The sequence below is a fragment of the Paramisgurnus dabryanus genome, chromosome 8 (genome assembly GCF_030506205.2).
Source record: "Paramisgurnus dabryanus chromosome 8, PD_genome_1.1, whole genome shotgun sequence".
Lineage (NCBI taxonomy): Eukaryota > Metazoa > Chordata > Actinopteri > Cypriniformes > Cobitidae > Paramisgurnus > Paramisgurnus dabryanus.
In genome coordinates this window covers 41,906,786-41,931,798 of record NC_133344.1, presented here as the reverse complement: position 1 = coordinate 41,931,798, position 25,013 = coordinate 41,906,786, and the positions used below count along the sequence as shown (strand labels likewise).

The following is a 25,013-nucleotide window of genomic DNA, read 5'->3' as shown; positions in this document are numbered from 1 at the left end:
CAGCCCCTCCCTGGCTGATTCCCTGGCACATTATGGCACCCTCGCCCCGATCTGTGGAACCTCCATGTGTGGTCTCTGGACGGGGCGCGGAGGTTTTAGGTGATTTACCCCAGGCGGTATCTAACACCATCACTGTAGCGCGAGCGCCGTCTACGAGGCAGGCGTATACGCTGAAATGGAACCTGTTTGTTGTATGGTGTACTTCTCAACGAGAGGACCCCCGGGAATGCTCGATCAGTATTGTGCTTTTATATCTCCAGCACCGCTTGGAGAAGACACTTATCATTAAAGTAGATATCGCGGCAATATCCGCCCATCACGTACCCATAGACGGTAGATCTGTGGGTCAGCACGATCTGGTCATTAGGTTTTTAAGAGATGCACGGAGGCTGAATCCTTCGTGCCCTCCCTCTATTCCTCCTTGGGACTTGTCCATGGTGCTGAAAGCCCTTCAGGACTGCCCTTTCGAGCCTCTGCGGACTGTGAGCGTCAGGTTTCTTACTATGAAAACTTTGACGCTCCTCGCATTGGCTTCTATTAAAAGGATAGGGGATCTTCATGCATTTTCGGTCAACGATTCGTGCCTTCAGTTCGGGCCGGTTGAATCCAGCGTTACACTGAGAACCCGGCCGGGCTACGTGCCTAAAGTTCCCTCCACTCCCTTTAGAGATCACGTGGTGAATTTACAAGCGCTGCCTTTGGAGGAGGCAGACCCAGCCATGGCTTTGTTATGTCCTGTGCGTGCATTACGTGTGTATGTGGATCGTACTCAAAGCTTTCGGACCTCAGAACAGCTCTTTGTCTGCTACGGTGGTCAGCAGAAAGGGAAAGCTGTCACTAAACAGAGGATGTCTCATTGGATTGTAGACACAATCGCCCTGGCGTATGAGAAACAGGGCATTTCTTGCCCTTTTGGTTTGAGAGCCCATTCAACCAGAAGCGTGGCTTCATCTTGGGCTTTGGCTCGTGGTTCCTCACTTGCAGATATTTTTAGAGCTGCTGGCTGGGCGACACCTAATACGTTCACTAGATTTTACAGTGTTCGGGTTGAGCCGGTATCCTCTCGAGTTCTCTCGTCAGATCAGTGAGAACATCGAGGAACGGCTCCTGTGTCGGCTTGGTGCCTTTCTTTTCGGTGCTGCACGACCGCACCATTATGGAAGGCAGTTAAGGCAAAAACGTTACAAAAAGCTGTTTTTTGTCTCCTCCACCGCTTGGTGGCCGATGTTGCGGAGCATCGGCTGCCAGCCTCTCACTAGATGTATCCTTGACTATCATTGCGCCACCTAGTGGTTTCTTTGTGAGTATTTCCGTGGAAAGTTTCTGAATTACCATGTTTCCCTTAGCGGAGTTCGTTCCGCGCCTCTCTAGTGTTGCTAAGAGAGTGTATTTTTTATAGACCTCGTGTCTTTTTATCCATCACCTTAGTGGTAGACCCCTAGAGGGTTTTCTTTCCGCAGCGATCTTAGTCCCGCCTGACGAGTTCGCTTCCCAGTTCGCCTAGTCACTATCGTGGGTTAAGGAACAAGTAGTGACCGGCCTCTGCTTCAACCCCATTTCCGTTCCCTTAAAGAGGAGAGTCGGAGGGTTTATGCAGGCACTGGAAGGGTCAGCTTCAGTGGCGCTTTGGTAGGGATTCCCAATTCGTCGGTCACGACGTGACGTCGTAGTGACCGACTGAAAGGGAACGTCTCGGTTACATATGTAACCCTCGTTCCCTGAAGGAAGGGAACGGAGACGTCACGTCCCGTCGCCACAGTTTGCTGTTCCACTGCTGATATCGGCCGGACCCTTTCCTTCTGTCCAGCTTTCTCAGCAAAAAATAGCTGATTTGATAACTGCACCTGCCGCTCATTAAATACCTGTGCGGCGGGGCGGCGCCGGCAGATGCAATTATCTGCATGCCAAGTTCATTGGCGTTTTAAAGGTTTCTCGAAGCAGATAGGTCACCCGCGAAGCGGTTCCCAATTCGTCGGTCACGACGTGACGTCTCCGTTCCCTTCCTTCAGGGAACGAGGGTTACATATGTAACCGAGACGTTTTTGTTTACTTAAAACAAGTCAAAATATTTGCCTGTGCAGTAAGAAAAATAAACTTAATTCCAGTTTCAACTTGATCAACTTAATTTAAGTTTTCTTACTGCATTGGCAGATATTTTGACTTGTTTTAAGTAAAAAGAAAAACTCTTGATTATAAAACTCTTTTTATCATTTATTTTAATAAACAAGACTTAATATCTTAAGCCACTTGCTTACCAAGTCAATGTATCTCAATTTGAGAATTTTTAGATATTTATATTAGAAAACAAGACAAAAAAACCTATGTAAGTCAATAATTTTTTGCAGTGTGAGGGAGAAGAAGCAAGCCCTGAGGGAACGTAGTGAACGAGCAGGTGAGAACATGCACTCTTTCTTAAATTTTACTTTTTTTGTCTGTGATGTAGGTCCAATATTACCATATGCCTTTCATTTTGTAGCTTCGGATGACAGCGACTCACTTTTGGCGTTGCTTGACAACACTTTGAGGCAGGATAAAAAGCTCCAGGAACAATTTGTAAGTGTGCTAATTTTGCCGTAGGGTAATCTAAAAAGTAAAATTAAGTTTGTATACTGCATATACAGTCTGAATCCACAGCCTGTCTCTCATTTATGTATGAGAAAATTCAGAGAAATGTATTTTGTAACACTTTTTTTTAATTTTCAGCTTTAGAGTATCTTCTCTAATCACCTTTCCATTAATACAACCTGGACTGGTGTAGGGAATCAAGCATGTTTTAGAGACCTGTTTCTGAAGACCATTGTTCAAAGTAAGTTAGATTTTTATATTTAAGTAGATGTGTATGGCCTTATGTTATTCAAATGGAATGACAGTTCTGTATTTTCTACAGGAGTCATCCGGAAGAACCCTGAAACCCAGGATGCCACTGATTGGGCTGTCCAGGTTAATGTTACGTGTTACCTGAAAGGAGCATCTGACCGTAAAGGCGGAAAAAGGCAGTACACAGCTGAGAGCGACCCACAGATGACCCCTTAAACCGAGGCTGACTACTGACACCCCAGCATCGCTGACAACTGGAAACCTTTCTTCATCCTGCAGTCAGTAACATCAAGAACCCTAAAGAATCCTGAAGTGTCACACTACACTCAACCAATCCACACTTCACTTAGAAAATTACTATTCTTTTATTTTTCAAATTCCCTGTGACCCTGCCTTAAGGGCAGCTCCTCGGATAGATATGGAATGGCGAGGATGTTTGTCCTTTATACAGGTGCACAAGATAAAGTACTGATTATAAGCGCCTCATGCTTATACATTACATTCATGTGGATCTTTGTTTTTATATCTTTAGTGTCTTTTACTGGGTTTTTTTAGTCATGTGGATTTGTTTTTTTTATCATTCTGTTTATGTTGGTGTGTGGTGTTATAAGCTACTGGAACCTTGAATTTCCCCTTGAGGATCAATCAAGTATTCGTTCATTTTTAATTCACAATATACAGATCTTATTGCAGCAAAGTGAAAATATTGTGTTCCAGGTCAGCAGTGCCATTATAATAGTCTATTCTAGTCCAGAGCTTTACTCTAGGATAAGTGGTAATAATTTATTGTTAGAAATGATGATTTATTTGGTATGCTGCACATTCTTTGGTACCAAATATCCTCATTACTTAATTTTATGTTTACTGGTAGCCAAATTCTTTTCATCCCAGAGCTGACCTCTAAATTATTAACAATTGTTGTAAATGATATGTTCTAATTTGCTTGTAATGTTTTTTTAAACTAGAATTTATTTGGAAACCTGCATGTTTTTTAGTACTTTTTTTTATTTTTCAGTTATTTATATTTCAGTGCTATTACACATCTTGGTTCAATGACTGTTACTGTACTTTGAAATGTGGAATAAAAAATCCAAATGAGAATTTGTCTGGTTTGATCAATCATTATTTTTGATAAACTGCATGCTAGAATTAGCCTATACAAATATTATTTATATATATAAACAATAAGCGGCGGCAAAACGCTTGAAAATAGCGTTTGCCTCCGACGGGCTGCAAAAGAGCCGCCTTCAATATAAATGCGGCCGAACGGCGGTTGGCCGGCGGGCCAGCCGCGGATTGAAGGCGGTAGACAGGCGGCTGCCGCTGGCGGGCCGCCGTCAGACGTGTTTGCGATTACGCCCTTATGACGCTTCTACTGCCTCCAGAGCACCGCCGGTGGTCCGCCGACTCATTGCTATCTTTTGCTATCTGGGATACTGTGAATTTCAGCCTCTTTCATCAGGCCGCAGGTACAAAATGGCTGTTTGCAAAATTAAGAGAATCCCTCAGCTATCAGTATGTTAAATAGCTCTGTCAACAGCCAGCCTCTTTTGCAAAGACCTTTTGTTTCTTGCCCTCCTTGTGCAAAATGTCAATGGTCGTCTTTTGGACAACTGTCAAGTCAGCGGTCTTTCACATGATTGTGTAGTAGAGGTGAAACGGTACACAGAAGTCACGGTTCGGTTCCTACATTGGTTCAGGTGTCACGGTTCTAAGAAAAGCAAAACAAAAATGCAGAAGGCAAATTTTTTATTGTACTTAAGATCATCTTAAAAACATAGGTGTCCTTATCGTGTTATTTTGCGATGTCATGAATATGAACTGAAATGCATTTAACATACTATCTCATATTACAAAATGTATACCACTTACAGGGTTGCCAGGTCCAAGAAAAATTTCCATTCCAATGACAACTTAAAACCCGCCCAAAAGGAATGAAAACTAGCCCAATTTTTACATTTGTCCAATCACAGTTGAAAACTGCGGGATTACAACAAAAGTCTGTAAAATAAACTCTTTCATTACTTTTAATGTACTTTCCAGATGAAAATTTTCTTAATGCACTTAAAGTGCTCTATTTTCACACACTATTCTGTTCTAAATATACAAAAAATATACTTTAGTACTTCTTAAGATTATCTTAAGAACATCTAATTGTACCCAACCGTGCCATTTTGAGACAGAATATGAACTCTGCCCTTTAAACATACTACCTCTTTATTTTTTTATTTTTTTAACTTAAAAAGATCATACATAGATGGGTTCACATGGTCTGTAAATATCCTCTCAGTATAGACGTAACTTCTTACGTGAGGTAATTTCTTGTTTCTGAAGTGATATTAAGAGCAAAACACACCCCTCCCTCACTGACTTCCTGATGTTGCAGCGGTCCTTTGGTTGACAGGTATCGCTTAGGGGATTAATGCACATATTAAATGAAGAACGTTCATGTTATAAGTTTACAGATAAACATTTTCGCGCAACTGTATTTTCAAAATAGCCCAATTGTGCGGGAAAACCGCAAACCTGGCAATACTGACCACTTGAAATAAACTTTCATACAAATATGGGTTCAAATGTATTACAAGTGTTACCTAAATACATTTTTAAATTTTAGCATATTTAATATTAATGTACTGAAGAACAAAAAAATGTAGGCTTGTAGGATAAATTAATAGGTCTGTACGACTTCACGAGGCGTACACAAGTGGATGACATCAGAGTAACGCAAGAGCGATTTGAAATTAGCCTCCTCCGCATGATTTCTTGCGGTACTCTGTCGCTGATGGCGCAGTGTAAAGTTAAGCACACTTAAAAAACTGAAAGCAGCTGAACTCGACAGAACTGTCCTGCGTATGCCTGCGCTTTGTCCATTAATTATATATAGCAAGACGATTAATCTTCTACTTCTTAGCGTGAGAAATACAAGCCCTGCTGAAAAAAAAACAGCATCAAACCAGTATTGGAATTATGGTGGTCTATGCTGGTTTAGCTGGTGGTCACCAGCATACCAGCACCAAAACACAACATATGCTGGTCTTGCTGGTATGACCAGCATGGGATGCTGGTGCTAATGCTGGTTTGGTGCTGCTTTAAGAGATTTAAGCACTTTCTGTGTTTGCCACACCTCAAATCCACTCTTGAAAGCCTTATGGAGGGTATGTAGACCACAATTTCTAATAATTATGAGTTGAACCCCCTAAATTGTGGGCCATTCTCCTGCTGTAGGAGGTTTACAAATTTCCAATTAACAGAGATCATGCTCCTCAAGTTCAAGTGCCCATCTTATGACTGCTTTTCCACAAATTAAATAGGTTTATGAGTTCCATGAAACATGTTTCAAAAGTTGTTTGCTTGAAATAGCTTGTAGGAAAAGATTGTTACCCATTTCTAGTAGCCTCTGTTTCAGGGCATTTCAGATTGTGCTGTTTTGAGGTGGTCATTACATATTTATGAGCTGCTGCTCCTTTGATCACACCCCACTACTACCGTCATGTGTGCGTACTCAGTGGTATCGTGAGCAGTACAGACCATACTGTGTTATTTTTATATATTATTATTAACGGTTTATGTTGCCAACAGACAAATAAAGCAAAAAAGTATCACTTATAAGTACACTCCAGGAGAAGAAACTCATGACACATAATGATTCCAGAGTAAATTGTGATGTAGCAGTCTCAACAATACACTCGTTTTCGCTGGACAATGCTAACATAGGGCCTTTTTACATCTGGTCACTTCATGTGTTTTCTCTGATCGGATAGCTATCTGATTTGTTAAAACTGTTCCATTTACATTTGGCCACATAAATGTGTCTAGGCAAAACGGATATGAATCCGATCTTTTACCCCCACCCAAAATGCAAATACACTATTTAATACTCCGCCTTAAAAAACTTAAGATGAAGTTTATGCAACAATAGGCAGCACTTACTGTATGTTGTACTGTATGTTGGGCAGGGGAAGCGCGTCTCCTTGCTCGGCATGAGCTGAAGCTCGCAGTACAGAGCAGCGGGAGAGTGACAGCACAGTGATTTAATGCAGGTCCATGACGTGAAAAACATTCACAAAACTCTCTCTTAAAGTTTTATTTCTTTGTTTAATATCATTTGAGTTTGTCATTAGACTATTTTATTGATTCTACAAAGCTTTTTTTTCCCTCTGTCGTCACTCCATAAAGCAACGAGCGTGTTGTCTTTGTTTGTTTGACTCTTTGACGGCTAACTTTTGGGTGACGTGCTTACGTTTGGGAGGAGTTATGCGCTGAAAGATGTGGTTTCATCAACCAGATGTATTTACACTTCTCCAGTTTCATCTGAAATTAGCATCAATGTATGATCTCTGTTTTGAGATACAAATGCTCTAGCATCATAAATGTAGTATTTTGTGACAGAAGATGACAACATGCAAAATATAACGTGACTTCTTACCTTTTGTGTTGATATAACAATCGCAAATCGAATTCAGTCTGTTTCAAATGTGGGAATAATCCACGAAAGTCCAATAAAATACATCCAATGACCATTTTTTTCCACAAATGCGTATAATCTGTGAAATATAGATACATAGTCTGGTGTTTACATCAGATTTTGCATGAACGTCTTGTAATAGTATAATATCGCCTACAATCTGAGGACTATTTGCTTCGTAACACACTGTATATGAGATTACAATTTAGGTTCCTATAAACACGCGTTAAAACTTTGTTTTTTTTTAAGTAGGCGGGAATATAATCCATAATATCCAAATAGTGGTGTTATTTCCGTAAAACATGATAACAGTATAGAGGATATCAGCGAAGTGACTGCTCTGGTGGGTGGAGACCTGCGAGTGGGTGGTGGGTGGTAAAATTCAAATGGAATGTGACGACAGGGCTAGTTACGTCACAACGGCGCTGAGTTTGAAATGGTGCAATCTGAGACTCAAGGCAGAGGACATTCAGAAACCTGTATCTCACTCAAAACAGCATGGATGGATTTTTTTCCAAGTTTGTATGCGTGTGGAAGCATCAGAGACACCAATGAACACCCCAATAGATTTTCACAATATGGACACTTTAAGATCTTTGGTACACTCCTGAAATCACGAAAATTTTTAAATACAATATAACTAAAGCCAACTTTATTAACAATAACCACTGTTATTTTATCAATTTTTTTATTTTATTAATATATTTTATTATTTTATTAATGTGTTCACACCGATTCTGTTTATAACAATATATTACAATGTGTTAGTAAAGGAGAATTGCTTTAAGATAGATTATAGAGACATATTGGCCTATGTGATATGCTTTTGTGTCAAATTGACTTGAGATTCCTATAATAGAAGTATAATTGTTATAAACCATTTTATTTATTTCCAGCATATGGTACTTCTGGCTTACTTCCAGGGCAAGTGTTATTTTCCCTTCATCCACTAGATGTCACACTTACCCACCATCACAAATTCATTGCAAGAAAAATGCTTGATTACAGCAGGATTTTATTTTCTATACAAGGAGCATGAAAATAATATAAAAACACTATGTCTATGCATTTTGGTTAGTAAAAGGCTAGTAGGGAAATTTCATATCTTAAAATGTTCCAACAAATCCTCTGCTGTAGAATGGCCCATGAATTGGGACCCAAGATAACGGGATTGAATGTAATGAGTGCCAGTCTGGTAAGTTATCCAGTGTCTGAAATGCAGGTCCAACTCTTTACTCTTTGTTGCTCTATTCAAGCTTTGTCAAACATGATGACAAAGTTTTCCTGGTTTATCCATGGCACCCGCTCCTTTTTCATATATAAAGCAATGCCAAATCTAGAACACTTCTGCTTTTAACGTGGCCGTGTTGGATAACTTACTGAAGGTAAAGGTACACGCAAAAGACCTACAAGTAGCAGATGTAGGCCTACTTGGCTGAGCACTGGGTAATGGCATTGTTAACATTTGAATAGGTAAACTACCCGACTGATGTGCAAAGTAGTGCTTGTTTTTCTTGCCTTTCGTGTGGGAATCTAGGGCTGTTTGACCCATTGTCCCCAACTGTATATTTTTTGCAGAGATCACATCACGTAGGCTACCTGCATAACTCTCACTCTGCAACCACTACACTTCCTCCAATGGCCTTCTAGTTCTTGAGCTACGGAATGCAGATGACACCCGCACAGAACAAATACTGCCCCCAAGGTACCTTGGCCAGTTATAAAATGGCATCCGAAAAATACATGAAAACGACAGAGACATTTCACTCGCTTGGTCACATATGGAATTTAATACCTCCCTTACTAAATTTTTTTTAAGCCTTTAAAACCGAAATTTGTATTTAAAGGCGCTCTAAGCGAATAATGTGCGACGTCACTTCCTGTTGATGTTTGAACTGTTTTCAAACAGACAGAGCGTAGCTAACTCCTCCCCCTCCCCCTCCCTTCCGTGCTTTCATGAACGCGCCCAACCCCCACCCCCAAATCCTTCTTGTCGTTTATTGGCTGGAATACTTTGTTTTGTTTTGTGCTGCTAGGTTTGGCCATTTGTTGATATTGCCGTTTGTGAAGCCTGGGCTGTCTACAGAGATCGCGTTTTTTTACAGTTTGATCAGCGGACAGGCAGCAAGCAGATAGTGAGGAGATGTTTCCGGTATGTAACAAAAAATATTTTATGGTCTAAAACGCTTCAATTCGCTTAGAGCACCTTTAAGACTTTTTAAAATGTCTTGGTTACGATTGTAACCTCCATTCCCTGAGGGAGGGAACGAGACATTTTGTCGATGAAGTGACACTAGGGGTTCTACCTTGGGAGACCAATCGCTCTGATTCTCAATTTAAACGGCCAATTAAAATTGGCAAATTAAATATGAATGGAATTTAACTCTTTCGCCGCCAGCATTTTTTAAAAAAGTTGCCAGCCAGCGCCAGCGTTTTTCATGATTTTCACAAAAGTTTAATGCCTTCCAGAAAATTTTGTTCTTTAAATATATAAACATACTATGTACCAAATGAAAGAACAGACCCTCTGCTTTCAAACAAAAAAAAAACGTTTCATCCTACCTTCAGTAGTTCTTTTGTACCATCAGCTTTTGAATATAGGTAGGTTTCTGAAAAAAATTCTGATAATTCCATTTTTGTGATGGACTTCACATAGAGATCCCATTCAGAGTGATCTTTAAAACAGACACGGACATGCCGCTTGCCGTAGGGCAATACTTCTGGGTTTAAAAAGTTGTGGAAGGGCTGGTGGATAATAGCGGTATTGCAGAAAGCCGGAAATACTCGTCATTGGCAGGGAAGCATTTTCTCTTGATTGACGAGATATCTCATCAATGGGGCGAAAGAGTTAAATACAGTGACTCCACCCAAAGATCCGGGTATAAAACGGAGGCCGGTAGGCGATTCATTCAGTTTTAGTGCTGTTCTAGGACCAGCTGGTCAGCAGGAGGTCAGCGTTGTGGCATGAGGGACACAATGTCTCATCCCTCCTCAGAAAAAGCATGGCATAGGATGCCAGCCAACACTGGGAGGTCTTGGAGAACTTGACCTACCAATGGGAGGTATAAGTGAAAAAGCATTTCCAAAAATAATGAAAACAAACTCAGAGCCAGAGCTACACAGCGTGGAGCTACCATGGCCCAGGGTGAGGGTATAACACGCCCAGGGAAGACCCAAGGTTAACATAAAGGAAACCAAATGGGGAAGAATTAATCAGTATCAAAAGATCCTGAATAAAGGACAGATGGCGATGTCCTACGAGATTGCCGGATAAAAAGGTCTGCTATCATATGTAGGGGTAGGAGAAAATTGTGCTCTGAAAATGAGCGGGGAGTTTCTAAGGTATCAGGTGAGGTAGTGCTGTAAGAAGCAAGGTAGGACTCCAGGGGAGCGAAGGAAGCAGTTTGTGCCCTGAGATGGGGCTATGCTCTGGAGGAGTCAGACATGAGGTAGTTGGGGAAGAAGAAACTCCAGAGGGAGGAGTACTGCTTAGGCAGCGATAGATGCATAAATTCTGCTGGGCAGAAAATGTGAAGGAAGCACTGGCCCCTGCGGGGGCGGTCGCGCTGCGATACAGGCTTCGAGGTTGAAAGAAGTCTGCTGCGGCAGATCAAGGAAAAGGCACAGGCACCTGCGGGGGTGGTCGCTGCTGCGATACTGGCATGAGTTGGAAAGGGAAGGTTTTCTTGGCAGAGCATGTGAAAGAAGCACAGGCCCCTGTGGGGGCGGTCGCTGCTGCGATATTGGCTTGAAAAAGGCATCTGCTGTGGCAGAGAGTAAAATAAAAGCTCGGACTTCTGAAAGAACGGTCACGCTGTGACAGTATTTGTAATTGAGAAGGAATATGATGCGGTAGGGCTGTGTAAGATTTGGTGGGAGTGTCGACTTGAGTTGTCGGTACTGGCTTCGGCAGAGGCAGGGAAGTGGATTGAGGGTGATGATGGGTTTATGGGTAAATGTGTGATCTTGAGTCCATTTGAAGTGCTGTGAGTGTTTGGTGGGCTTCTTTGATGGAAGCACGGTCTGCCCTGGTGTATTTTTTGAAAGCTTCCGAAGACCAGCGGCCTAGGGTTTGTATCTGGGAGTCCGTTTTGGGCAGCTGTTGTGGCTGCTCTAATGCGGAAGGAATGATTTGAAAATTCATGGGGGGGGCTGGATGTTAGCAGAACTTGTTTAAGGTGCTTCTGAAACCAAAAGCGGGTTACTGGGCGGTTGAATTCATCCCCAAAAAGTGGGTCGGACGAGGATTTGATCTGGTGGCAACGGTAGGAAGTGTAAGCATTGAGAATTTGGTATGGTTGGATTGAAGTTTGAATTTTGAAAATGTATATGTGGTGTCCTTTTCTTATTTGATCTGTCTTGCTGTGTTTGATAAAAAATGAGATGGTTTCGTCATCTATAATGGCTAGATCGGAGATGGTTGGGTGTAGGTTTGGGTCAAAGGTGGCTGAAGCGGTGAATTCTGAACAGCGGAGGAAACCAAAAAAGGCTAACACAAACATGGCATCTAGGGTTCGGGCAGTGTATACTGAGGAGTAGCCTTTGCGGAGAGTGGCTAGACATTTTGAAAGGATTTCTATGGTTATGGGTAACCTGGGATTTGGACTATTGGGTGGGGTTTTTTCAATGCCTTTTAAGAGCATGGCGGTCTGGGGATTAGTGATGGCAGTAGAGGGTGAACCTAGTATTAGTTTATGAAAAAATTGGATTCCACTGATGTATCCTTTGATTGTGCTGACTCGAAGGTGACTGTATGCAGATACGATATGAATTGAGGTTATGGTGAGTAGAGAGAAGTTGGCTAATGGAATCTGGTGTAATTGATGGAAAACTTTGAAGCTTCTCCAAGCTGTCAAATATGTTTTTAGAGTTCCCAGGGAAACTGCTTGGAGTATGGTGTCTAGAGAGGCTTTAAGAAGGTCTTTGAGTGGATGATTTATGGGAATATTAGTGTTGAATAAGGAGGCACTGGTGTTGGATGAAGATCTGCTTTTGGTGCCAGCTGCCTGAATTTCTGCTAGAATCTGCTGACTGATGGAATTTATGACAGGGGGAGGTTCCAGGGCCAATGCATTGGTTGGGATGGGCATTGGTGCTGCGGTAGCCAGCGTGAAAGGTTGACTGGTCTGGGAAAAAGAATCAAAAGAAGCCACTGGAGCCGCCTGCGGAGGCAGCCTCACACTTTAGTTCGATCCGTGGGCGAAAATATCAGGTGGAAAAGTCATAGAGGGTGCAGGGGCCTGACTCGTTAGCGGAGGCATCCTCATGCTCGTGTCGGCTCCTGTGGCAAAAGTGGGATAAATGCGAGAAGGAAAAAGAAATGAGGCCGGCGCTGCAGCTGAACGCAACCCTGAACGGGAGAAGGGAGCGGCAGTGGAAGGAGCGAAGTCGTTGTCGACAGCAGAAGCATGTTCGTTGTCTGGCTGGCTTGCTAGCGCTTGTTTTTCCTCGGGGTTCGTGTAGCGGTGCGGGAAGATCGCCTGGCCTGTGGGGAGGCCTCGGGCTCGAGTAAAACCTCCCGACCGCTGTTGGAAAGCCCGGGAGGATCCTGCGCGGTACAGTGCATTTCCTGGCCTGAGTTTGGTTGTCTGGACATCTTGCAATAATTCCAGAGAATAAGGGTAAGGAGTCTTGATTATTTATAAATCTGGTACTAAGTTGTTGTGTTGATTAGTGATGGATAACCAGCCTTGTTCATTGATTGAGCGAGAGTGTTCACTTGATAAGTGATTGAGAGCCAGCCGTGTTCATTGATTAGTGATTGAGAGCCAGCCGTGTTCATTGATTATTGATTAAGAGCCAGCCGTGTTCATTGACTGATCAGCTCCTTCCAAACCTTGAGTATATAATTAGAAAAACTGTAATTGGGAGAAACTGAAACAATTCTTAAACAATGCCAACATCATATGCCAAACCTGAATAAACTGCATAAAATTAATGATAAAAAAAGAAATTTGTTATGTGCCATCAGTTGTGGTTTTGACCGGTCTTAAAATAAAATTCTGAGTCCTCTTTGTCTGAGACCGAGATGAGACCAAGTAAAAATGCGGTCGATTCCAAGACGAGACCAAGACCTTTAAAAAGTGGTCTTGAGACCGAGACCAGTCTTGAGAACTACAACACTACCTTATATACTAATGACCAATGACTCTGATGTTTTGTGCCTAGTTTCAATACTTTTTGAGCATGTTAAGAAACCCAAAACTTTTCAAAAAGAAGAAGAAATTCTAAGAAACACAACAGGGCTTCGGACCTACAGTGCAGGTTTGGGCCCTAAACACAAAGACATGAGCAACAAGACATCATCAAAAGTTTGCTTTGATGACATTACAAAAAGGGTTGTGCTCTTCATGCAAAATGAGCTACAGACATGTCTTCTGAGACATGTTACACGATATAAAAACCAAGCATATACTGGTGACCCAAAGCGCAGAAGGAGCACCAAGTAGGTAACTGGTTTATTTAATAAAAATGCTTAAATGGCCATTATATCCCAGCAGTATGGCAGGCCATTATATCCCAGCAGTATGGCAATGACACAGTGTTGATATCCCTAGCTGATAACTTTTGTAAAATTACTAAACATCTAACCTCTAGTCATTTTTATTTGTATACTGTTTGTAACATTAATTCAAATCAGCTTTACAGGAAATCATACTGTTCTGTTATTTTTTTTTTAGTTCCTGTTCAGAAGTGAAATGTCCTTAATTGCCTTTATGTTTTAGTCTTTAGGACCCCAGTGATCACGTTACAGGGCAACTGTGGCATAAGACAATCTGCGGTTAATCATGGAAAATAAAACACATTTTTACTTCATGTTGTTTGGAAATCTTGGGCATAGAAGATATGTTTTGTTCACTTTGGGGTTTGTTTTATACTGTGTGATCATAATCCTAAATGTCCTTATTTTTCTTGCAATATGTTTGGAAAGGACATTACACCAGCCCATGTACATTCTGATTTTATGTTTGTCCATAAACTCTGTGTATGGTACAGCTGCCTTTTTTCCAAGGGTGTTGTCTGACTTGCTGTCTGATACAAACATGATCTCCCCTGAAGCATGCATGATCCAGAGTTTTGCCATTTTCACATACACAGCAAATGAGTTTGCAACATTAATGTTAATGGCATTAGACAGATTTGTTGCTATCAGTAAACCTTTACATTACCATAACATAATTACTTTGAGGGTACTAACTGTTTTAATTTTTATATTCTGGATAATTTCAATGCTTTTTATGGGTATCTCTGTTCTTTTAACTGCCAGACTGACAATGTGTGATAACAAACTATGGAAGGTTTACTGTCACAATTATGAACTTGTTAAACTCTCTTGTACAAACAGTTTACTTAGTAATGTTTGGGGTTTCTTTGTATTGATTATATCTGCAGTTATCCCACTGTGCTTAATATTATATTCTTATGTTAAAATTCTTATCATTTGTCAAAGAAGCTCATCACAGTTCAGAAGCAAAGCTTATCAAACTTGTATTCCACACATAGTGATTCTTGTAAATTTCTCAGTTGGCATTATTTCAGAAATCATTTTAAGTCGGCTTGTGAATTTAGAAATGCCAACATGGCTGTCAGTATTTTTTTCATTGGAGTTTCTTGTTGTACCACCAATCCTTAACCCTCTTGTTTATGCTTTAAACTTCACTGGTATTCGCAAAAAAATTATTCACCTTATATAAAATTAAAATGTTACACAGAATGGTACAGCTGGATTGATTAACTGGATTGTAAACCTTGTAAAACAAATGTTTCACTTGACCCTCTTTTAAAGGGGCCATGTCACAAGACTTTTAAGATGTAAAATAAATATTTGGTGTCCCCAGAGTACACATCTGAAGTTTTAGCTCAAAATACCATATATATAATTTATTATAACATGTTAAAATTGACACTTTGTATGTTTGAGCTAAGTTACTGGGTTGATCTTTTTCACATTTTCTAGGTTGATAGAACCAGGAGCGTAGGAATACGTTTAACATTGGGGGGACACATTTCGGAAACCTGACAGATCCGTTAATGACTTGAACAGAAATATGTCTTAAAAAGAAACTGCAGTGCAAAACATTCACCAACATACTTTATTAAGGCATGAAAATAAGTCAGGGGTGAAAATGGTGAGAAGGATATTACCCCTCTAGGGGGGTCTGGGGGCATGCTCCCCCACAAGAAATTTTTGAAAATTCCATATTTTAATCCATCAATCTGATGCATTTTGAGATGCATTTTTTTGCCATTAATAAAAGTCTCCTGAGGCATATATATAAGGTTGCCAACTGTCACTATAAAATACAGGACAAAAGGTGGGCTACAGCAACAATACGGGTATGGTTTTGTGTGAATATACAGTGTATTGATTTAAGCCATTTGTCAAAATGATAGCTAATCTCCTAATTTATAACTTTTATTTCTAAAACATATGGTAGGTTTATTAATAGTTTGTTAATTTACAGCTTTACTTTTAACACAGTCCTTTAAACAAAACACTTGTGACTCCTGTACTAAGTGGTTAAAAACGTTAACCTCTTATTATATTAATTTACGTGTGACAAAAAACCAAAACAAACATCTTACATAGATTCTGTAAGCTGTACTTTCCAGTCAACATCATACTTTAACAAATAAGTTAATTAAAACACACGTAAGTTACAGACTGTGAATCACGCACGAGAATGTCCAAGCAAAGTTGGAAATGCTTTTGAGGCATATAAGATTGAGGCGAAACGGCTAAATAACCCACTTTAAAAAAAGAAAATATGAAATTGTATTATATCATCCCCTTTATTGTACTTTTGAGGGGATCTGTGATTGAATGACAGGTGATCATTCTCATGTGTTGTGAACAGCATTGCATTGAACCGACAGGCAGATGACATCAAAGTACCGAGAGAGCATTTCCATAGCAGTCTCCTCTGTATGTTTTCTTGAATCGCTCTCATAGGATTTTGATGTCATCTACCTCTCGTTTCTTGTGGCGCCACATGAACTTTAACAAATCTGTTTCAGTCACTGGTTAGATTAGCGTATCAGTCAAAAAACGGGACGCGAGTGATTATGTATGGGACAAGTCAATTACCCCCAAAATAAAGTGCAAAGACACATACCTGGCTCGGCTGCCTGTTTGATTTTTTATCCCACGAACTAAAAGGCTTGCCAATCTTCCATATTTTGCTAAGCCATGTGAATCTCCATTTGTCTCTTACACCTTTATTGACCTCCAATATGAGCCTTTCTGCATTAAAAGTATGTCCATGCTTAAAGTTTTACCTCATCTCAACACAGTCAGAAAACCTGGAGTGGATCCTGAGCGAAGTGATTTAATAGTAACGTTAGAGAGAAGAACTTGCTATGGCTCCACTCCAGGCTTTGAATACATCTCGTCTTTAAGAAAAGTGAATTTAAGAATATTGCAATTGACGTTAATCCAACGTGCGACAGAGAACTTTAATCCATGGTCTAACGTTAGACAGAAAATATAATTATCCTCCTGTACAAAATTATTACCAACTCACATACATTCCTTTCTTCTCTCCCATGAGAAAGAAATCACTTAAACTGAGCTGCTGTTGTCTTTTCATCTTAACCTCTGACGACCTGTCACCAGCTTCAGACCCCACCAATTGTTGAGGGGGCGGGGCGGGCCGGTGATAAGACACTGTGTTGCGCTTTCAAAATAAAAGCATGCAAGTTCAATATTTCAAAATCAAATATTTTTCTCCTCCACAGTATAATTTTTTTGGGGGGACAAATGCGACTGTCTCCAATATTGGAGGGGACGTGTCCCCCCCCGGTTCCTACGCCCTTGTCCACAAGGCTGGAAAGGGCTACAGGGAAATTGCCAAGCAGCTTGGTAAAAAAAGTCCACTGTTGGAGCAATCATTAGAAAATGGAAGAAGCTAAACATGACTGTCAATCTCCCTCGGACTGGGGCTCCATGCAAGATCTCACCTCGTGGGGTCTCAATGATTCTAAGAAAGGTGAGAAATCAGCCCAGAACTACATGGGAGGAGCTGTTCAATGACATGAAAAGAGCTGGAACCACTGTTTCCAAGGAAGATCTGTGTGGAGGAGTGGGCCAAAATCCCCCCTGCAGTGTGTGCAAACCTGGTGAAAAACTACAGGAAACATTTGACCTCTGTAATTGCAAACAAATGCTACTGTACCAAATATTCACTGCATGAAAAGTGTGATTTTCGGCAGTTAACAGCACTGTAAATTGCCACAGAAGTTTCAGGTAAACGACTATTCACGACTATTCAGGAATGTGCAGGCAGCACAGATAATTGTTGGGAACTGCCAAAAACTGACGTGGAATAGGCTTGGAGGTTGACATTCCCATGCTTCCTATCACCTTGGCCTGAGTGAAGCTTTCATATGTAAATGACCAGAGTAGTGGGGGACTCACTGATCGAGAGTGGGCAAATGTAAAGAAATGTAAAGAAAATTTCTTATTTTAATTTTCAACTTTTAAATTGTTGCCTAAATTTTAAATTGAGATTTGTTTTTCCTTAAAAAAAGTGTTTTGCAGGCATAAAAGTAAATTTCTTCATCCGATGATTTTTTTTATTTATATCTGAGTTGGTTGTTAAAATCCGACCTTATTTTATCCTAAATCACTGACTTGTTCCTAAAATGTAGCAACATTTTAAACCATGTCAACAAGTAGTGACACATAGGTTAAATTTAATAAAATGTTTTTACACAGGGTTTGTTGCAGGTTTTTTTTATTTATTTATCATTTATCTTACCAGAAACAATCCTATTGAGATAAAAAAATCTCTTCTACCTGGCCAAAAATGGAGAGGGGGTTCAGCGAAAAATCGTTAGCTGTTAGCAGGAAGTGGCAGCCGCTGGCAGCAGACTACCTGACACTAAAACCGGAAACCAGAGGAGGCTGTCAGCGGCAGCAAGAAAAATAAATAATTTTAATAATCTCTAATACTTACTTAAATAAGTATAAATGTCAGTATTATTTGATTAAAAAGATTTATTGAATATAAACAAAGAAAAAGATAATTTGGCCAAACGTTAAATTCCAGCTGAATATTTATGTATGAATGCATATGCGTGTAAATCAGTGTTTGTGTGAAATAATGAAAGATATGCACAAACACTAAAACCGGAATAAAGAGGAGGCTGTCAGCGGCAGCAAGACAAATAATTATAATTTCTTAATACTTATTTATATAAGTATAAATGTCAGTATTTTCTGATTAAAAAGGATTATTGAATTTAAACAAAGAAAAAGATAATTTGGCCAAACGTTAAATTCCAGCTGAATATTATGCATGCATACAGGGTATTTTGCTAAATCAATGTTTGTGTGAAGTAAAGAAAGATATGCACAAAAACACCTAGATATATGAATTCATATTTATATGAAGCACTTACTACTAGATGTATACTGTATGTTGTATATTTATTATACAGGCTCCACAAACCTAAATGACAAAGAGAGTCAGGTCTCACCAAGACCTTTATTTTAAATCTTTTTTTTTTTTTTTTTTTACATTAGTAACTCAAGAAACAGACACATTCACACGTTGTGTAATATGCAAATTATCTACACTTTATAAGCCAAGTATTATAACCAATTTCATATGCAATCCTTCAGAACATTAGAAACCGGTGTTGTTATTTTATACTAAAAGTGTTGCTTTAATGCAAAGTATTATTATCAAAGTGTTGAGAATATACAGTCTTGTTCAAAATAATAGCAGTACAATGTGACTAACCAGAATAATCAAGGTTTTTAGTAATTTTTTATTGCTACGTGGCAAACAAGTCACCAGTAGGTTCAGTAGATTCTCAGAAAACAAACAAGACCCAGCATTCATGATATGCACGCTCTTAAGGCTGTGCAATTGGGCAATTAGTTGAAAGGGGTGTGTTCAAAAAAATAGCAGTGTCTACCTTTGACTGTACAAACTCAAAACTATTTTGTACAAACATTTTTTTTTCTGGGATTTAGCAATCCTGTGAATCACTAAACTAATATTTAGTTGTATGACCACAGTTTTTTAAAACTGCTTGACATCTGTGTGGCATGGAGTCAACCAACTTGTGGCACCTCTCAGCTGTTATTCCACTCCATGATTCTTTAACGACATTCCACAAGTCATTCACATTTCTTGGTTTTGCTTCAGAAACAGCATTTTTGATATCACCCCACAAGTTCTCAATTGGATTAAGGTCTGGAGATTGGGCTGGCCACTCCATAACATTAATTTTGTTGGTTTGGAACCAAGACTTTGCCCGTTTACTAGTGTGTTTTGGGTCATTGTCTTGTTGAAACAACCATTTCAAGGGCATGTCCTCTTCAGCATAGGGCAACATGACCTCTTCAAGTATTTTAACATATGCAAACTGATCCATGATCCCTGGTATGCGATAAATAGGCCCAACACCATAGTAGGAGAAACATGCCCATATCATGATGCTTGCACCTCCATGCTTCACTGTCTTCACTGTGTACTGTGGCTTGAATTCAGAGTTTGGGGGTCGTCTCACAAACTGCCTGTGGCCCTTGGACCCAAAAAGAACAATTTTACTCTCATCAGTCCACAAAATGTTCCTCCATTTCTCTTTAGGCCAGTTGATGTGTTCTTTGGCAAATTGTAACCTCTTCTGCACATGCCTTTTTTTTAACAGAGGGACTTTGCGGGGGATTCTTGAAAATAGATTAGCTTCACACAGACGTCTTCTAACTGTCACAGTACTTACAGGTAACTCCAGACTGTCTTTGATCATCCTGGAGGTGATCATTGGCTGAGCCTTTGCCATTCTGGTTATTCTTCTATCCATTTTGATGGTTGTCTTCCGTTTTCTTCCACGTCTCTCTGGTTTTGCTCTCCATTTTAAGGCATTGGAGATCATTTTAGCTGAACAGCCTATCATTTTTTGCACCTCTTTATAGGTTTTCCCCTCTCCAGTCAACTTTTTAATCAAAGTACGCTGTTCTTCTGAACAATGTCTTGAACGACCCATTTTCCTCAGTTTTCAAATGCATGTTCAACAAGTGTTGGCTTCATCCTTAAATAGGGGCCACCTGATTCACACCTGTTTCTTCACAAAATTGATTTCTCAGTGATTGAATGCCACACTGCTATTTTTTTGAACACACCCCTTTCAACTAATTGCCCAATTGCACAGCCTTAAGAGCGTGCATATAATGAATGCTGGGTCTCATTTGTTTTCTGAGAATCTACTGAACCTACTGGTAACTTGTTTGCCACATAGCAATAAAAAATATATTAAAAACCTTGATTATTCTGGTTAGTCACATTGTACTGCTATTATTTTGAACAAGACTGTATATTATATTGTTTAATAAAAAAGACACATATACTGTTTTGTATTAAAAAGTTATTTGGCGTAGAAAGGTTTGGATACATGTATTAGACAGATTTTGATTGATTGAATTGATTAAATACTTTATTGAACAACAATAAACATGAAGTGTTCAAAAGGATAAAAATACAAAAAGCCCATAGGCTTATTTCCATTGTGGTCCTTAAGATATAAAACATAAGAAATACAGTACACTTTGGTGCATGATTTGCAGAAGAGATATGAGACAAAGAAACTTCTTTATATATTTATAAACACACATCATATTAGGGGCGCTCCCTAGTAGATGTCAGAAATCAGAACAACGAACAACAATCCTGGAGGTATTTACAAGACTTTCAGAACAGAACTTTTATAAGATGTGTTATACAGAGTTATACCTCCTGTAGCATCATGCACCACTAACTGCAAAACCCTGCATGGGTGTTTTCTGAGTAAAAGCCTTGCATCTCTCCTCATTTTCCTCTTCTAGAGGATTCATAAGAAAATGGAGACATTAATACATAAATTACCTTAACAGTAGACAAGCATGCACAGACATATTCCTTATTGCATTTTGCCATGAACCTAGCAGTGATCACAATTTCAAGCTTAATCTGCACACCTGGCAAGCAGTTATTGTACACTTCATTGCAGTGTCGGCTGCAGTGTATACATTTTCTAAAATTCCTGGGATGGCTCAGACTTTGTTCTCCATTTAGTTACACCTGTATATTGAAATGATACAAATAATAAATGACCATTACAAATATGTGACCCGTCACGGAAACCAGGGACTCAAGTCGGCAGCACAAGTTTCGAGAAAATGAGAAACAAAGTTTTTTTTTCGAAATTTGTGATTTTCGTTTTATTGCAGAATCTGTTAGTTGAGATCACGAAGAAGCCTCTCCATGTTTGAGATAGCAGTTTTTGTATATTTAAAAGCGTACATTTTGCGGTTAAAATAGGCTTGTTTTTCCGGAGATTCTAGCGTGCAGCGGGGGGCGTCATTGTCTGTGTGTATATTTACATACTGTATAAGCTTGTGTTTTCGCCTCCGCCCACAAAGGGAACAGCGTGACTACTAAATAAGGATAGTTCGCCCAAAAATGAAAATAATGTAATAATGACTCACCCTTATGTCGTTCTAAACTCGGAAGACCTCCGTTCATCTTCGGAACACAGTTTAAGATGTTTTATCGTTAGATTTAGTCCGAGAGCTTTCCCCTTCATTGAAAATCTATGTATGGTTTCCATGTCCAGAAAGTTAATAAAAACATCATCAAAGTAGTCCATGTGACATCAGTGGGTCAGTAAGATTGTGTTGATGCATCGAAAATACAGTTTGGTCCAAAAATAGCAGAATTACGACTTTATTCAGCATTGTCTACTCTTCCGGTGTTGTGTAAAATTCAGTCCCCATGAAAAACTGTCTCAATGGGCGGGGCATATATGCATATTCATGAGGTTGCTTTACCATGGGCGAGTACTGCGAGCGATTGCATGGAGTGGTCATTCATTGTGTTTCAGCTCTTGTTTGGTTAGTTCTATAAGGTAATAAAGCCGAATTGTCATACGTCCCATGTAGATCTAGGTACAAATGTTTATATTCTTTACAATGTAGGCTAATGCGCTTTGCGCAAATTATTTTATCAGAACGCTTTGTTATGGCGACGTAATGTTTTTGCTGTTTAACTTACGCGTGTGATTAAGTGCACAGATCGAGCACATTTCTCTTGTTCCTCGTTTGTCTTTGTACGGTCTTTTGAAGTTCTCCTTAGCTGTATTGTATTTTAATGCATCATAACTTTCACAAGAATGTAAGATGTGCAAATAAACACTTGGAAATGGTTGCTGTTGTTGTGTTGCTTATTGTCAGTTTTTATACGCAGTTACACTTAAAGGGCCTTTCACAAATTAGCCTTTGCAATCATTTTAATGCATTCAGAATGGCATCTTTTCATTTGGGTCAAGAACAAAATCACGCATGAAGGACAGATTTTCATGACGTGCTGTACTCATGTTTCTCTGGTGAATTATACATGTAAATGGAATGACATGAAAAGTTTTACACATACAAATTTGAATGCCTTATCTAAATGCAAGACCCATGTTCTGAAGAGCTAAAAAATTTTTTAGTATTTACCCGTGTGCTATGGAAATAGGATGAGACAGACCAAAAAGCTATACCAGTTATAAAAGAATGTTTACAATTCTTAGGCCAAACAAAATAGCTTGTCAGTCATTAAACACACACAAATGAACTTCTTGTATTTATTGATTAAATACAATCACACATCCATATTACAAAATAAAGCTTCAAGTAATTTCAAAATTGCCATCAATGCCAAACAAAAATGACTCTAGTAACACAAAACCATTAAACCAAAATCAAAATCTGCATCCGTGACAAATAAATATTTCAGAAAGACTGGGTTGGTTTACACATTCCCAGTGGAACCATCCACTGCAACAGTCACACTGAATCTGAAAAAGAAAAGAAACACTTGAAAACATGTTTTAATGCAAGGTAAATATTCACAGAGCATACTGCTTAACACACCCAACAGTCCTCAATGTCCTCTGTGAAAGAATGTTGGTCTCCACATGTCAAACATAATTCTGACAGGTCATCTGTGGAATAGAATGCATCAATTTTATGCACATAATATTGGTGTGTGTGTGTGTGTGTGTGTGTGTGTGTGTGTGTGTGTGTGTGTGTGTGTGTGTGTGTGTGTGTGTGTGTGTGTGTGTAATATACCACTTCCTTGAAGCAGACAGAGGCCTATTTGTTGGCGTAGCAAAGCAATGTTGTCTGCTGTGCTTGCAAACTGCAAACTGCCACCTGTGAGAATAGCTTCTGCAAACTAAAAAAAGCAAAACAGAGCTTTAATATTCAACATGTGAATTAATGCATTTCAGACAATGCATAACAGAAACTTACTTTACAGACAAATACCCCACATGAATTGCCATCCTGTTGGAAGCAGTGCGGTACAGTGGAACATTTCCACTTCCCAACCTTTCCCCTTGTTTCCATAAATTTGCTTTGTTGGGTTCAAAAGTATGTATAATGTCAATACAAGTTAACAATCAGACCAACAAATAAGAAATATTGACATGACTAGCATATTTTAGCTGACCTTATAGCCTTTTCGCACTGAAGTAATTTACTTCGGCTTTCCCCAAATGAGTTTATGTATAATATACGCCATTCCTTCGGATAAATCACCTGTAAAATGTTAATGAGTGAATCAGGCCCCAAATTCTTTCACTGTGGTTTCTAAAACGTTACGACTTTAGAATGGAAAGAAACAGACCAGAAGTGTCCAGTGGTGGTTCTCATTAATGGACCCAATCATGACATCAAATTCATCTGGATCCAGCTGCAGTACAGATACACAAAAAAAACTGTTACAGCTCATTATACTAGATCTCTGATGACATGAAAGATTTATTTGAAGAATTTTCATACCCTCTTCATAGAACTGCCGTTGCCCTTCCAGATGTTTGTCGCCTGAAAGGAATCAATGACATATGCCTTGCCTGCATTGATTACCTAAACAAAAGAGAACAAAGTTCACACAGTTCTTTACGGTCTTAATTTATGCCTAAAGAATAGCAGAATACAAAATAAACAGTTTTACAAAATATAAACAGGTATGACTTGCATCACCTACTTCACTTTCAAGCATTTCACCAGGTCTGAGGCGATCTACATCCCATGTGAAGACTTTGTATGGGCCAATTTTACTGCACAATACACCACCTTTTCTTTTGGCCCATATTTCTTGTAATACTGTGTGCGAAAGACACATTCCATTAGTTTATATTTAAAGTAACTTTCAGTCATTCTAACACAGTCTCACCCCATTTCGTCAATATTTGACGACACTTGACCATTCGTCATATGTTGACGTGAAGGGTATACCTTTCGCGTCATTTTTTGACGAACTGGGGACTTCAATACTATTACGTCCGTTGCATTCTCTTTCCTATTTTATTACCATTTGCGCGTCGGTTTAGGGTTAGATTACGCGAAATTAAACAGTGTACGCGAAATTAAACAGTGTATGCGAAATTAAACAGTTGTCACCTGGCGTTGGGGTTAGAAACAGTTGTCACCTGGCGTTGGGGTTAGAGTTAGGTTTGGGTAGGGATGTCATTATGTAAATCTAACCCTAAACCGACGCGCAAATGGTAATAAAATAGGAAAGAGAATGCAACGGACGTAATAGTATTGAAGTCCCCAGTTCGTCAAAAAATGACGCGAAAGGTATACCCTTCACGTCAACATATGACGAATGGTCAAGTGTCGTCAAATATTGACGAAATGGGGTGAGACTGGGTTGGTCATTCATATAAAGATGTACATGCAAGTAATCAG

General features: G+C 39.6%; 1 protein-coding gene and 2 long non-coding RNA genes across 3 annotated transcripts; 2 read left to right on the top strand and 1 right to left on the bottom strand.

Moving 5' to 3' along the window:
• The first annotated feature begins 2,258 nt into the window (after positions 1–2,258).
• Positions 2,259–3,832, top strand: LOC135770578 (uncharacterized). Its single transcript, XR_010542705.2, has 4 exons — positions 2,259–2,392; positions 2,477–2,553; positions 2,704–2,806; positions 2,888–3,832. It is a non-coding gene; the product is annotated as an uncharacterized lncRNA (long non-coding RNA).
• A 10,241-nt stretch (positions 3,833–14,073) lies between these two features.
• LOC135720879 (olfactory receptor 4B13-like) lies at positions 14,074–14,979 on the top strand. Its single transcript, XM_065242994.2, has one exon. It carries the CDS (start codon positions 14,074–14,076, stop codon positions 14,977–14,979), a length of 906 nt encoding a protein of 301 aa, XP_065099066.1.
• A 7,907-nt stretch (positions 14,980–22,886) lies between these two features.
• Positions 22,887–23,274, bottom strand: LOC135770576 (uncharacterized). The gene is made up of 2 exons (XR_010542704.2): positions 23,190–23,274; positions 22,887–23,113 (listed from the first exon to the last, which is right to left on the bottom strand). It is a non-coding gene; the product is annotated as an uncharacterized lncRNA (long non-coding RNA).
• Positions 23,275–25,013: the final 1,739 nt, after the last annotated feature.